This window comes from Anolis sagrei, chromosome 1 (assembly GCF_037176765.1).
Source record: "Anolis sagrei isolate rAnoSag1 chromosome 1, rAnoSag1.mat, whole genome shotgun sequence".
NCBI classification, from domain to species: Eukaryota; Metazoa; Chordata; class Lepidosauria; order Squamata; family Dactyloidae; genus Anolis; species Anolis sagrei.
In genome coordinates, this window is record NC_090021.1 from 289,509,715 (window position 1) to 289,526,350 (window position 16,636).

The 16,636-nt window shown below is 39.7% G+C and overlaps 1 protein-coding gene across 1 annotated transcript; it reads right to left on the minus strand.

Annotated features, from left to right (window-relative positions):
- Positions 1 to 671: 671 nt before the first annotated feature.
- On the minus strand, positions 672 to 13,002 carry GCHFR (GTP cyclohydrolase I feedback regulator). Its single transcript, XM_060760571.2, has 3 exons — positions 12,875 to 13,002; positions 4,391 to 4,485; positions 672 to 1,415 (listed from the first exon to the last, which is right to left on the minus strand). Exons 1-3 carry the CDS (start codon positions 12,908 to 12,910, stop codon positions 1,262 to 1,264), a joined length of 285 nt encoding a protein of 94 aa, XP_060616554.1. The 5' UTR covers positions 12,911 to 13,002; the 3' UTR covers positions 672 to 1,261.
- Between the last annotated feature and the right edge of the window lie 3,634 nt (positions 13,003 to 16,636).

Sequence of the window (16,636 nt, forward strand, 5' to 3'; positions counted from 1 at the left end):
CATCCAACCCCCCCCCCCCAAAAAATGCCAAAGGAACCTCTATAAATGGGCATAAATCATATGAAATGTCTTTATGTTTATTCATAGTCTCTTAGCTCTACCATTTCCTGTGTGAAGACCACAAGTTATAGCTCTAATAGATTAGGTTAAAGTGAGGAACATTGAACAGGAGACTTCACCAATACGTATTCAAGTGTATGGAAAAGAATAAAAGACTTTGGGTTGAAAGGAGGAATACAACAAAGAATACTTGAAAACAAACTTTTGAAAGTCTCATTACTACTTTTTTCATTGCTGAGTTTAGTAGTGCCTACATTATCCATAACCCTACAATTTCTGTTTTTCCTTGTTCGTTGTCCACACCACAAGACAGGATCACACATTCATATTGGATTTATGGTCTAAGCACCATATTTGTATAGAAAGTAAAGACCTTTGCAATTCAGATTAGATACTTAATAAATATTCATGGTGTTTTTTTTAGGAAAGGAAAAGCTGTGTAAGGTCACTGTGCCATCCTGAGCCATTATGTTTCAGTGGAGTAGTTGCCCACATTTTCTGTGTCTTATATGGTCATCATTTCTCAGGATTTTGCTGAAGGGTTGAATTGCTTGCTCACCAGTGTTTCAAAATGTACTATACCACAAAATTTCCAAAGGTAATGTCAAAAGTCTATTTCCTTTACTTTTTTATTCTTTTGCCAGTTACTTTAAGAATTATTTCAGTACACATAGTTCAAAATAATTCCAGCAATGAAGGGGCAACTAATACATTTATAAAACACACATTGAAATATTTACAGGATCTTCTGTTTGCAGTGTACATGTAAATTGTTGAAAATCATATATCGTAGCCACATAATTTTCAATACAAACACCATAGCTTATTTTCATCAATTATGACTAATTTGTTCTATGGCATTCTTTTTTTTTTTTTGTCTGCAGAATTAGCCATTTGCTGCTTGATCTTGCCACTGCCTACACCAGTAAGACTGTTTCTTACATGGTGAATTTCATAATACTAGGTTGCTATCGCTTACTAGCAATAAGTGAAGATAACTCTACAAATACTGGTTCAAATCAGTTCTCAAAAATGATTGATTCCTATGAAAGTTCCAATCTGCCAGCGCTTGAAACTTAAGTGGACCACTTTTATTCCTATAGTGTTCTTGAAATTATGTCTGTTTCAAAATACAGGGTTTTGAATAACTCTGATGTCATGACGCCTAAAAACATACATTTGAGTGATTTACAGGAATATCTTAGTCAGGCAGATAATTTGAGTTCTGTATAATTTCTTTGTGGAGACACCACACCAATGTCTGTCCCACTCCCGTCATGCTGATCACTCGGTAGCCACATTTCTCCAGTTTGTCCAAGACGATCCGGGGGGCATCCTGCACATAGTATTCCCAGCTGTTATAACAAAGGTAAAAAATGAGGAGAGCACAGTTTTCCAGAGAACTTCCAGTAATCTGTATCCACATGGATGGAACACAACAGAACATGTACAAGATGCATTCATATTAATTAAAATGGAGATCCTGCTGTCTGACTGGTTCAAATGAGATTATAATGATTAACCTGCCAATTTTAGGAAATAGGTTAAAATACCCATGTATCAATTAGTTAAACTGTTAACTAGCTTTTTGTATCAAAAAGAGAACAAGTTATATATAAATCTCATGCTCTTACATGCTTATGTTTACGGTACAGTTGTGCAAGAAATGCACTTATGTGAATTTATCTTTGCCCATCATTTTAAAGAGAAGATCCATTGAGATTCAATATATTATTTACAAAATCTGTAGGTCTGTTTACAACATGAAATGCCCCACTTCATGCTGCAGTCAGACCAACACGTATTGTAAATATAAAAGAGTTGATTTTGGCTATGAAAACATTCAATGTAGGATTCCCCCTCCCAATTTAAAGATCACATATGCAATGCATACATTGAGCAATAAGAAACAATCTCATTACGTACGAAGACTACAATTTAGGAATTGAACCGCTTAAAATAATTAAAAATAGAATGCAAATATTGTTCCGCTACCTCCTTTTTTATCCACACTAATAAAGGATAATTAATACCTAGACAACATTTTCAATATTGCTGTGATCCTTGCTGTAAGAGTAAGTGACCTGGACTACATCACCCACAGGTCATGATAATTGGCCACAGTGGTTGGGAATTTGGTGTGCTCTATTCCTAATATTTAAAGGTCCTTGGGTGACCTAACCCTGCCACACACCTGATTTTAGATAGGAGGCTTCATGCCTCAATGGCGAGTCTATGTTGAGTACCCAGAAATTTACAAATTCAGTCCACAGTGTCTTCATTTGCTTATTTAGTTAACTACTACTTTCTGACAATACACCTGAAATAATTCATAGTAATACTAAAGATCAGAACAGAAAGTTGAGGTATAAATTAAATTTAAAATATTGTCTGGCTTACTATAAAATATTGTTTGCAAAACTTAATCTTGCCATTAAAATTCACCAAAATTATTTTATGGAGACAGGAAATATTCGGAGTAACTGGACATTTAATTAGTTTTTAATAACATGTTACAATACAAACATGTCTGTAATTTGAAGGTTGACAGATTGCACAGGAAATATATATCTTCAGATACAGCTCAGTTCCTGCCTTGACATTCTGTAGGCTTCTTTTTTGTTATGTCCAGACTTCTGTTTTGGTTCCTAAACTGACAGCTCTGTGCTCATCTTCTTGGAATGCAGCATTTTCACACCCACAACAATGAGGCCAAATCAAGTGCTACATTCCACACAGGTTGTTTTGCTTTGTTCTCACTCGCTTCCTCCTCCTTATGTTCAAATGCAAAACTGGAGGAAGTTATACATCTCGTCACCATAGTGCAGAAAAAAAAATCTGTTCAAAACTAAACCTCGGATTTTATCAAATGGAGTAGGTAAGGACTGGAACATGAACTATCTAAAGACAAGCTGATCGCTAGTGCAAAATCTAACACAAGTACTAGTATTCCTACCAACAATGATACCCAAAATATATTCTCAAATTGGAATACTCTTGCACACTTAAACCTACTTGAATTTGCCACTTGCACATTCCCAAAAAAAGAAGAGGACACAGTTTTTTGTACAATGTTTAAATACTATCTGCAAAATCTACGTCCACATGTATGATTGTCTATATGAAATTTTGGAAATAATGGATATAATTTCAATAGAAGTATAGTACATATCATCATACCGAGGAAGAATATGGATAGAACGTTAAAAATGGTGTGTGGTGGGCTTTTCTCTTGTATCCTTTAAATAATATTTTGACTGTACAGATATACCGCAATTAATGAAACAAAAGTCTCCCTTAGCATTACTTTGGCATCAGAGGTAGAAACAATATGCAAAGAGTAAGGTCAGGGTCCTGGACCGCCAAAAATAAGGAACCATTCAACATATTACAACAAACCTTTTAATGAAAACTACCAATATACCAATTTCAAATTAAATAATCAAGTCAGGAAATCCCTGCGGAATTAAACAAGAATATTTTGAACTTTACTCTTGGAAAGTTTCTTCCAAAATGCATCCAGGGATGTCTGTTTCTTTCATTAGCCTTGACTTTTCTCATGTTTTCCTTTTTGGAGGTCAGACTAATACAACTAATGTGCTGTGCATATGCTTATCCACAATCCCCTTTTTACTCAGTTTTGCTGTTCATACATGCTCAGGCATTTGGGAATCGGGGCTGTTTAATGTGTTGTCGAAGGCTTTCATGGCGGGAGCTGTTTATCTTGTGTGTTTATGAGACACACATAGTTACAATAGGGTCAACTAAATGAGAATCCAGTTCGTTCCCATCTCCAACTTTACTGCATTGTTTTCGGCAGAGCTGCTACAGCAATCTTGCACTAGAAGTCTCTGCTTCCTTTATCATCTTCCTAATATTGCTACTACTCAAAAACCTTCAGCAAGACAGAGGTCAAGTAGGAAGAAGTTGGGTGGCCTTAAAAACTTCGTATAATATCTTTGTTTTGTCTGCTGCATTTGCCTGGGTTTTGTTTCTATTATGATACTTTATTTTGAAATCATAATGTAATTATTGATTTGAACTTTTCATTGCCAACACACAATAGTAGATAAATACAAATTCCACACAGAGGTTGACCATAGATTTGTGCTGGAGGACCTAGACATTCCTAGAGATATGGTTTGTCTAGGGATCTCTAGGTCCTGTGGCATAATTCAATTTTCAGCAAAAGTTGGAAGGCTCAAAGATTCCTAGAAAAACTGTATTAGTCAAATGCACAAGCTGAACTTGTATGTCTTGTTTAGAAAAGAACAAGAAAGGCAATGAAAAAAGATGGCAAAGAGCAAGTCAAAAACACAGAAATACTTACAAATGATTTCCTAGCATATTTCTTTTTGTGGCTCCAAGGTAGTTCATCAAATTTGGATCAGAATGCTCATCGCCAACCATTGTGGGCCCAACTTCCTACAAAAAGAAAGGTATTGTTCCGTTGCCTGAAAACCATGAGATTTAGTTTATGTTACAGCTGCTTCGATCAGCCATCAGGGCATTTCATCCTGTCCAGCAGAGGTAGGGGATAATATGTGATCCTCTCACTTTTGTTGGACTGTAATGTTTATGACCATTCACCATTTACAGTGCTGGCTAGGACTGATAGAAGTTGCAATCCAGAAACCTTTGAAGGATTAAACATTCTCAAGCCCTGCAATTTAGCCAAATGTATATGGTGGCACAATCTCAACTAGCCTTCTCTGAACAAGTGTTGTTTGTGTTGCCTAGGAATCATGGGTAGTACGGTCCAACACACCTGGAGGAGTAAGCTGAGGAAGATGACTTTAAAGTACAGTTAAGAGGCATGTTTTCTCTGGTCAGTATTTGTCTTGGAAAGTACGTAAAAAGTATTTGATGCATTCAAGATATAGTTTGGCAAGCCAGTTATAGTCACACCTAGGTAATAATAATATTGCCATAACTGCCCATGTTGGTAAGAAGGTCCAGGTTATACTGCTACGATGAAATGTACATTGGCTTTAATGTGTTTAATTTTATCTGTAATTTTCGGGCTTGTTCCCTTTGTAAGCCATCCCGAGTCCCCTTGGGGAGATGGTGACGGGCTATAAAAATAAAGTTATTATTGTTGTATTATTATGGAGTCACACTGGAAGATTTTAAAAAACCAGGTTGTTAACCAGTATTTGCTAATCTTGTATATTTTGCCAGAGTTGAGATACCACTGGCTTTCAGTTTATTTCTGAGTACAGTTCAAAGTACTTCCTTTAACAAACAAAACAATGTGGAGAAATTATTCCATATACAGATCAGATAATGCAGATATCAGATATACCTGTATACCTATAGTGGTATACGGGTATATCAATGTTTCTCTATGGAGACAAATCCATAGTATCAAATTTATTGTCCTTTTTGTGCCTGGTCAAAAAACCATTCAGTTATTGATTGGGTAGCCATTTACTATTTTTACTTTGACCTAATTCATTTTTGTTTATTTTGATATTGCAGTTTATGTTATAGCTGCTTCGATACCTTTATAGGCCAACTTGTGGAGAAAAATAACATTACATGTAAGTGCCTTAGAAAAGATAACATTAAAAATAAATGATTTAAAAATATAGAAAATAGTTGAATAGAAAGATAACTAAATAGCTAGTTGCTTGCTTTAGAGCAGGCATGGGCAAAGTTGCCCCCCCCCCCCCCCAGGTGTTTTGGCCTCCAACTCCCACTATTCCTAACAGCTAGCAGGCTGTTAGGAATTGTGGGAGTTGGAATCCAAAACACCTGGAGGGCCAAAGTTTGCCCATGCCTGCTTTAGAGTCTGATGTAGCCAGAGGAGGAAGATGGGAATTAAATGCTCTATAACAGCTCCCCCTACAGGTTGAACACAGACAGCTGATTCCAAATAATTCAAATAATTCCATTATCTTATACGAGCTCCAAAATGCTTGGGAACAGAAATGTTTTGGTTTTTAGAATATTTGTATTTAATACAGATGATGATGATGATCTTTAGTTATACCCCGTCACCATCTCCCAGGGGGACTCGGTGTGCCTTACAAAGTACTCCAATGTGTAAACACATAAAAAACAAAAATTGTAGAAACAATAACATTAAACAATAACAGCAACCTAAATAGCTCACTTTACAAATCCCTCTGGTTAAAATCAGTAAAATACAGCAATAGCTGCAGGTTCAAAACAATAATCAATCTCAGTCATATAAACTGCCTGGTGAAATCTATGTGTCCTCACATATATTCATTAAAAGAATATGGCCAAAGGTTTGTTGAAAAAACATGTCTTCAATAATGTACGGAAGGCTTGAAGAGTGGGAGCCAGTCTGAGCTCCCCTGAGAGGGCATTCCAGAGGTCAGGGCCACCACCGAGAAGGCCCTGTCTCTCTCACCCCCACCAACTACACTTGAGGCGGAAGAGGGACCAAGAGGATGGCCTCCCTGGTAGATCTTAATGCCTGTGACAGTTCATAGAAAGATATGCGGTTTTGAAGGTAGGCTGGACCCAAACTATATTTGCATATATGTACATAATATCTCAGAGATGGTGTCCATGTCCAAACGTTTCATTTATACATTATACACATAGCTTGACAGTTATTTTATATACAATATTTTAATAATTTTGTGTATGAAGCAGAGTTTGTGTACACTGAATAATCAGAAAGCAAAAGTGTCACTACTTCAGCCAGTCCTGTGGACAATTTCAAATTTTGGAGTATTTCAGATTCCTGAATAAGAGGTATTCAACCTGTAAATGCATTATCTTCATAGTTCCTTAGTTCTAAACAACTGGAGGATTAAAGTTTGAGACTTTTGTGGGAAAACTATAAATTCCCATGGTTTTTTGTGAATTGTGAACCTCGATCCCTAATAAATACTCAGTCAAAAAACCAAATATGAAATGCTGCTTTAAAATAACTTTTACCAAAAAACCCACACAAGTATTGTTGAAGGCTTTTATGGCTGGAATCAGTGGGTTGCTGTGAGTTTGCTGGGCTGTATGGCCATGTTTCAGAAGCATTCTGATGTTTCACCCACATCTATGGCAGGCATCCTCAGGAATTGTGAGGCAGCCTCAGAGGCACGCTGGATATCTCCCAGATATATAAGAACTATTTTCCTAGTTTCTAACAAACCACACAATCTCTGAGGATGCCTGCCATAGATGCAGGCGAAACATCAGGAGAGAATGCTTCTGGAATATGGCCATACAGCCCGGAAAGCTCACAACAACCCACATACTGAACTCACTTTACCATAGATTCCTCAACTTGCCAATCTTCCATTTTGATTTTCAACAGCAGTTTGTACACCTTAGTATTGGCACTTATTCAACAATCCTGCATGTGTATGATGTGCTCAGGTTTCTCTCATTTTTATATATACTTTTGAATTTGGTTTAGCATATTTTTCAACACTGTGAGTTGCTCTGAGGTTTCTTTTAACAGTAAGTGGCATAAAATGCTGTAAATAAAATAAACAAAAATACACACTGGGTGAATGACACTGCAGATTTCTTCTGGTGAAAAACATGTTTCAGTCCAGCTGCGTTTTCTTGCTAAATCATCCGGTGAATTAATATGTATTCCAGCTCCTTCAATCCCCTGGGGAAAGGGTACAGAGAGCTGGCAAACAATTTTGCACATCCTGAGGCCTGGCAGATTTAATGAAATTGTATTCCTTGAAATCTTGGCTGTAGAACGAGTAAATAATGCTGTAATCATAATTTTGTTCTGTTATAGGGAAGTGGATTTGTTTATGCTCTAATGCTCTAAACCAGGGGTATCAAACTCATTTTCATTGAGGTCCACATCTGCCTTGAGGCTGCCCTCAAAGGGTCACTGAATCCATGGACAGAGAATCCGTGGATACAGAAGGCCAACTATAATCTTTTTACATAGTGGACAGTGCTCTTCAGTTTCCGCCCAGTTTGGGCCCCCAGATGTTACTGAAGAACTCCCATCACTGTTGATTATACACCCTGTTGACTGGGGATAATGGAAATTGCAACCTAACAGTACCTGTGGCTTTGAGGTTGAGGAAAGGTTAAATGACATCATATCCGCAAGCCTTGTATATACATTCAAGCCCCACTATCCTGACTAAACAAAACAAATAGTAGCCTTCCAGATGTTACCACACTGCAACTCGCATCAGCTCTAGTCATAAGGTCTAATGATAAGAAATACAGGAATTGTAGTTCAGCATCTGGAGAGCCAGATAAAATGACATGGTGGGCCAGATTCGGCCTGCAGGCCTTGACTCTGACACATGTGTCTAAAGCCTTGTGTTTATGTTATGTTTATTTATGAAATAGTTTTTCTCCCCATCTTCCATGGAAATAATCCATGGAAAAACATTACAAATAAAAAAGTAGGATTTATCACTCTTATTTATCTTTATGCATACATTTACCTGGGAGTAAATATTATTCAAGAGTTCCCAACATTTTCAACAATAGAACATATATCATACAAATATCTGTTTTAAACAGATGTTCATTTGGACAGCTGGTTGCTGTTTGGTTGTCTACTGAAAGCTAAACATAGTCACTGAAACACTTAAACATAGTAATGGCTGGGTTGCTGTGAGTTTTCCAGGCTATATAGCTATGTTCCAGAAGCATTCTCTCCTTAAGTTACACCCACATTCTCGGAGGTTGTGAGGTCAGAAATTCCAACAAATGCTATGTTCAGCAAAGGACAAGAGGGATCCTCTCACTTCTGCAGGAGTCTACCGTATCCCATACAGCTGTGGACAAGTCTACATAGGGACCACCAAACGCACCATTGCCCAAACACAAAACAAGTAACATGAAAGGCACTGCAGGCTATTTATTTATTTATCGTGTCAGGAGCTAAGCAAAGAGTTGTATTGCATTTAAACTCACACACACACAGTTTGCAAATTTGGCATTCTATTAAATGTCTTTTGACTAGTAGTTGGCCACTTGGAGTGCCTCTGGTGTTGCTATAAAAAGGTCCTCCATTGTGCATGTGGCAGGGCTCAGGTTGCATTGTAATGGGTGGTCAGTAGTTTGCTCTTCTCCACACTCACATATCATGGATTCCACTTTCTGGCCCCATTTCTTAAGGTTGGCTCTGCATCTCGTGGTGCCAGAGCGCAATCTGTTCAGCGCCTTCCAAGTTGTCCAGTTTTCTGTGTGCCCAGGAGGGAGTCTCTCATTTGGTAACAGCCATTGATTAAGGTTCTGGATTTTAGCCTGCCACTTTTGCTTGCTGAGGTGTTCTAGCGAGTGTCTCTGTAGATCTTAGAAAACTATTTCTTGATTTAAGTCGGTGGCGTGCTGGCTGATACCCAAACAGGGGGTGGGCTGGAGATGTCCCTGCAGACTAATTCAATCAGAGAAGTCAGCCATAGAAGAGCACCCGATGAACCAACCTTGACACAGTATATTATTTGAGAACACATAAATACTTGGACCACTCTAACAACTACCATGTCAAGCTACACAAAGAAGCCACTGAAATCCACAAGCATGTGGAAAATTTTAACAGAAAGGAGGAAACCATGAAAATGAACAAAATCTGATTACCAGTATTAAAAAACTCTAAAATCAGGACAGTAAATAAAGAGGAACACTCAAAATGAGGGGAATTCCAGACAAGAATCAATCAGGGCCAGCTAACACCTCCCAACAAAGGATCCCCCCAGGCAAGAAGCAGCTAGGCTTTGAAGCTGCAAGGCCATTAAATGCTAATCAAGGTGGCCAACTGAAACATTCACACTTGCTTCAAACAGACAAAAGTTATTTCTCCCAACCTCGACATTCCACAGATATACAAACCCCACTTGCCTAGTTTCCAATAGTCCTCTCAACCTCTGAGGGTGCCTGCCATAGATGTGGGCAAAACGTCAGGAGAGAATGCTTCCGGAACTTGGCCATACAGCCCAGAAACCTCACAACAACCAGAGATTCTGGTCATGGAAATCTTCGACAACACATAGTCATGGTTGTTCTATTTTTCCTTGCTTCTTTTAAATGATGTCTGCTTTCTCTTTTATTTACAAAACATAAAAAACAAAACGAAATTGTGTTTGAATAAGTAAGCCTACTTTTTAAATCATAAATGTTAATTGTACTGCTCTGCAGAACAGTTCATAAGGATATAGTTATTCTCATGGCATGAAAACAACAAGCACTGAAAGAGCATGGAAGGCTAATGCAATTAGCCAAGCAGTAGTTTCATTTTGAAAGCACAGCTGGAAGAAAACAACAACAGTCCTGAAATAGAGCCGTGAAAAAGAACAGACCATCTGTACATAGCCGGACAAGCTATGTGGCTGATTTCATAAAGACAGTAACATTATATATGCCAATTACAAGTTTCTGTCTCTTGGTCAAGTTTTAATCTCTGCAGGGCACAGACAGCTATCATGTGCTACAGGAGAAAGAGGGCCAGGCAAGAAAACATGATACATAAGAAAAAAATTGTTATCATCATCATTATTGTGTTTATTTGTATTAAGATACAGGATGGGGGGGGTGCATAGCCTGATAGCAGTATGTGTAGAAAAAAATCTTGGAGTCCTTGTGGACAACAAGTTAAACATGAGCCAATAATGTGATGTGGCAGCTTAAAAAGTCAATGGGATTTTGGGCTGCATCAATAGCAGTATAATGTCTAGATCCAGGGAAGTCATGCTACCCCTCTATTCTGCCCTGGTTAGACCACACCTGGAATCACACTGTGTCCAATTCTGGGCACCACAACTGAAGGGAGATGTTGACACGCTGAAATGTGTCCTGAGGAAGGTGAATAAAATGATCAAGGGTCTGGAGAACAAGTCCCATGAGGAGCGGCTTAAAGAACTGGAAATGTTTAGACTGCAGAAGAGAAAGCTAAGAGGAGGCATGATGGCCATGTATAAATGTGTGAGGGAAAGTCACAGGGAGGAGGGAACAAGCTTGTTTTCCGCTGCCCTGGAGACTAGGATGCAGAACAATGGCTTCAAACTACAGGAAAGGAGATTCCACCTGGACATTAGGAAGAACTTCCTAACTGTGAGAGCTGTTCAGCAATGGAACTCTCTGCCCTGGAGTGTTGCGGAGGTGCCTTCTTTGGAGGCTTTTAAGCAGAGGCTGGATGCCCTTCTGTCGGGAGTGCTTTGAATGTGATTTTCCTGCTTCTTGGGGGTTGGACTGGATGGCCCACGAGGTCTCTTCCAACTCTATGATTCTATGAGTTATACCCCCTTTTTCTCTTCACAAAGGAGACTCAAAGCGTATCATTTCTGACACTCAGATTGTCACATACTTACTGCTGAGACATATGTTATTGCCTGTGTCATCACAGAAGGGAAGGGGCAAAGGACAGAATTCAGCTTTTTAAAAAGACAGATCAAATTTCAGTTCTTATTGTTGACAACTATGGCTAGTTAGATGTTTCTGAACTGCACATCCCATCCTCCCTCGCAACCTGGTTATGTTGGCTAGATATCATGGACGCCGTAGTCTGAGGACTTCGTCACACTAGGGAATTAATCTACTTTAAATCTGATTGATACCTCCTGCAGAATCCTGAGGTTTGAAGTTTAGGGCGGAGATTTTTACAGCCTCACTGAACTACAAATCCCAGAATTCTGCAGGAGGCAGAAACTGGATTTGAAGCGCATTCATTCTCTAATGTGATGAGGTAGTAACAAGGGCCATTTTTAAAATTAGCAACCTGAGCTGTCAATTGGCCATGCTGACCATGGGTCGTGAGAGTTGTATTTTAGATGACAGCAAAACATGCTGCAGGACATGGACAATAGCTTGAGTGCAGGTGGTAAATACAGCCTACAATTGAAGACTTTTGATTGAATATGGCAGCAGTGAAGGTGGCAGAAAGGTTATACTGTGCCTTTGCAACTGCATCCTTGACTTCTGACTAAGGGTGCATCTACGCTTGAAATGGACCAACTTAGGCTCTCCAAGGGTTTTGGAATTCAACTCCCTCCATTCCTAACAGCCTCAGACCCCTTCCTGAAAGAAAAAGGGTCCGAGGCTGTATAGCCTGGTGAATGGAGTTGAAGTCCAAAACCCATGGAGGGCCCAAGTTGGCCCATGCATGAGCTATCTCGACCTACTCATTTGCATATGGTTTCTGATTGGCCAGCCTCAACATTCCAACATTCTTAATTGGCTGAGGAGGGAAAGGAAAGGGCCCAAGGCTGTTAGGAATGAGTCCAAAACCCCTGGAGGGCCCAAGTTGATCCATGCATGAGCTATCTCAACCTGCAAATTTGCATATGGTTTCTGATTGGTCAGCCTCAACATTCTATTATTCCTAATTGGTTGAGGGGGGAAAGGAAAGGGCCGGAGACTGTTAGGAATGGTGGGAGTTGAAGTCCAAAACACCCGGAGGGCCCAAGTTGGCCCATGCATGAGCTATCTCAACCTACTAATTTGCATATGGTTTCTGATTGGCCAGCCTCAACATTCTAATATTCTTAATTGGCTGCGAGGGAAAAGGAAAGGGCCTGAGGCTATGAGGACTGGTGGGAGTTGGAGTCCAAAACACCTGGAGGGTCCGAGTTGGCCCATGCCTGGTGTAGAGGCATTCAGAACCAGAGGAAACACTTAAGGGCAATGCAATGCAAGCAGGAAGCGGTTGAGTAACCTCAGCCAGGCAAAATATCCCAAAAGCAATATGCTCAACTAAGTAAAGGGATCTGAAAGTCAGTTCAGACACACCAAAGTCCATCCCACCCCTTTCCTTCCTGCAGCCAAAAGGACTCCTCCAGCCCCGCAGGCACAGCCACCTCCCTCCCTCCCTCCCCTCCCTCTGGCTGTCCTTCAGCCCCGACTGGCTCACCATGCGGATCTGCGTGCTGATCAGGACGTACGGCATGATCCCACCGGGGTCCCCAAAGTGATTGCAGCTCCAGCTCCTTCTGTGTTCTCCAGCTAGGTTCCCCCGCGTGACGCATCCTGTCAATCATGAGCCCCGCCCTCCCCTGTGGCGGCCAATCCACAAGCGAGAGGCCCGGAGGCGGCACCTCTGTCTCAGAGGCAGCGAGTGTCTGTGTGTGTTGTTTTGGGAGAGAGGGAGAAGTTTTGAGGCCAATGAAAACAACCCAGTAACTCGAAATAAATAAACAAAACAATTCATTATGGCTCGCATTTTGTTTTGCACTTAGGGATACAATACACTATGTCACAAAATTTAAAAATTCTTCTGTTCCTGGTTTGAAAGTGTTATTTCTTGGTTGCCGTGTAAGTTTTCCGGGTTGTATGGCCATGTCACAGAAGCATTCTCTCCTGACGTTTCGCCTGCATCTGTGGCAGCCATCCTCAGAGGTTGTGAGGTCTGTTGGAAACTAGTGCAGTGAGGTTTATATATCTGTATGTTTGATTTTACTTCACATTGACTGTTTCATTTAACGTTGGTTGAGCTGTTTGTCTCTTTTCAGAAACAGATGTAAAGGTAAAAGTTTTCCCCTGATATTAAGTCCAGTCGTGTCCAATTCTGGGGGTTGGTGCTAGCTGGCCTTGCATGAAATTCCCTTGTTTTTGAGTGTTGTTCTTCATTTACTGTCCTGATTTTAGAATTTTTTTTAATGCTGGTAGCCAGATATTGTTCATGTTCATGGTTTCCTCCTTTCTGTTGAAATTGTCCACATGCTTGTGGATTTCAATGGCTTCTCTGTGTAGTCTGACATGGCAGGTGTTACAGTTGTCCAGCATTTCCAACAGACCTTACAACCTCTGGGGATGCCTCCATAGATGTGGATGAAATAGGAGAGAATGCTTCTGGAACTTGGCCATACAGCCTGGAAAACTCACAGCAACCCATTTGTAGTTTGGTGAAACACTAACCCACTTTGACAGAGAATGCTAAAGACTTTCTAAAACCACAATTCTAATTATTCCACAGCTCTGAGCTATGGTTATTAAAGTGGTGTCAAACTGCATTAATTCTACAATCTAGATATGTCCTGACTAGGGCTCCTAGGAATTGGAAGTCCAAAACATCAGGAGGACCCACGTTTGGGAAACACTGTCGTGTTTAAACATAGGCTTGAGTGACTCTTAAAATGTACCTATTCTGACTTGGAAATGAATTCAACTTAAGAACAAACCTACAGAACTTATCTTTTTCGTAACTTGGGGACCGACTGTATGTAGATTATTCCCTTTTATATTACATCCATTTTAGTTATTTTGATGCTCCACAATACAGTAAGAGAAGACTAAATTGCATCAGAGGGTAGTGGATGCTCCTTTGGAGGCCTTTTATCAGGAATGCTTTAGTTAAATATTCCTGCACGGCAAGGAATTAGATTAGGATGGCCCTTCTAATTCAATTATTCTTAATCTATGAAAAGATAGATATTCAGCAAGTCAGATAGTACAACATGTGTTTCTTTGTTCCCAGAAAGATCGGTCTGTGTTTTCGTTTTCTATTCTCTCTTGACATATCTGTTAGTTTACTTTCAGATGCTTAATGCATGCGCCAAGGGTTCTGATATGAGAATGGGTTAAAGTGCTGAGCTGCTGAACTTGCTGCACAAAACGTCACAAGTTTGAATCTGGGGAACGGCGTGAGCTCCTGTTGTTAGCCCCAGCTTCTGCCAACCTAGCAGTTCAAAAACATGTAAATGTGAGTAGATCAAAAGGTACCACTCCGGCAGGAAGGTAACAGCGCTCCACGAAGTCATGCCAGCCACATGACCTTGGAGGTGTCTATGGACAACGCTGGCTTTTCAGCTTAGAACTGGAGATGAGCACCAACCCCCAGAGTTGGACACGACTGGATTTAATATCAGGGGGAACTTTTACCTTTACATCTGTTTCTAAAAAGAGACAAACGGCTCAACCAAAGTTAAATGAAACAGTCAATGTGAAGTAAAATCAAACATATGGGTTTGTTGCATTAATTTCTCTGTTGAAAGCTAAATCCAGAATTCACTGAGAAGGCTTCACATTATTGTTGTTGAAGATAAAGTCCCCCATAACTTTCCTTTCCTTTCTTTGGCATTTTATTGTGTAAATACTACAGTTTTGTAACAGTTACTCCATCTACATTAGAGGAATATTTTCCATGTTCCCGCCGACCAAGTTCCAGTAATAGGATCAAGCAGAGCAAAGCCAGCGCCAGTTAAACTATACACAGCTAGCAGACCAAGCAAGTAAGGATTATCTAGAGCCAGTGTACACGAACTAGGGCCAAGATCAAAAGCAGTCCAGAATTAAGTTGTAACAGATCATATCTCAAGATAGAGGGCATTTAGTAGTTGAAATCACTGCAAGAGTTGGGATGACCTCTCCCAGAGTTTCGTGTATATGTTAAATAGCTTGGGGACGAACCAGAGTCCTAAGGGACCCCACAGGGTCTTTTATTATGACCTAAGGTTCATAAAAAAAAAAAGACCCTGGGCACTATTTTCTGGGTTTGTTTCTCAAGAAAGAAAGAGAACCATTACAAAACAATGTGTCCAAGTCTCATCCCAGGGCCAACCCCTGGCAGTTGTTTATACCAGCCCAACTTGAAGAGTTCCTGATATATTTGTAAGGATACAAACATTATTCACTTGTATAAACACTTGCATATGCAACCAAAGTGCTTAGCAGTGCTGTAATCTAAGAATGTTCCTGCAACAGTACATGAATAGCCTTTTTCTCCTCTTTCCTTCCACATTGAAGCACCAAAAATATCTTCAGCTAACAGATTTTTTTCATACACAGATGTGTGAAAATTAAGTTATTTCCATTTCTGTCCCTTTCTTACTTCTAAGTCAGAGATATCTCCCCCCTACAGGGATAACTGTGGACTTTGGTGGTTTCCTTGTCAATTCCTTTGTCTCTAACAAGCACAATCATTTTATTTCATCAGGGGCAAGTCTCCAGCAGTAACAATAGCTGGCAAAGGCTGCCTTGCCTGAATACAGATGTTGCAGCTACTGCTCTGCCAGAATAAACAGATACCATAATGCAACAAGTGTTGAATTCCTTGGTGCAAGAAATTGCTTTCCAGAACAAAGGGGACCCTAGCTAGAAAACTTTACTGATTCCAACACCCCTATTACCATATTGAACAGAAAAAACCTCTCCCCTTCTCTTGCCAAAGAATAGGATATAAATTGAGACTGTTTTAAACAGTGGATTTTAATGTCGAGATAAATGATTTTAATCTTTATGTATGTGTAAAGTCTATTTATATCCCAGCATTGAATGTTTGCTGTTTATATGTTGTGCTCTGCTCTGAGCCCCCTTTGGGGTGAGAAGGGCAGAATATAAATGCTTGAAATACATAAATAATAAATAAATGGAAATGGAGGTCAAAGTGGACAACACAATTATCTATACAACTATTACTATTGGAAATGAATATCACTAACTTATCAGGACTTATATAAAAGTTGTATTAGTAGTAGTAGTAGTAGTAGTAGTATTGTTATTAGAAGATATCCTGTCATAGAATCACAGAAGAATGGAAGAGATCACATGGGCCATCTATTATTATTATTATTATTATTATTATTATTATTATTTTATTAAATGTTATTTGTACCCCGCTAGCATCTCCCGAAGGACTCGATGCGGCTTATCTAGTCCAACCCATTGCCATGCAGGG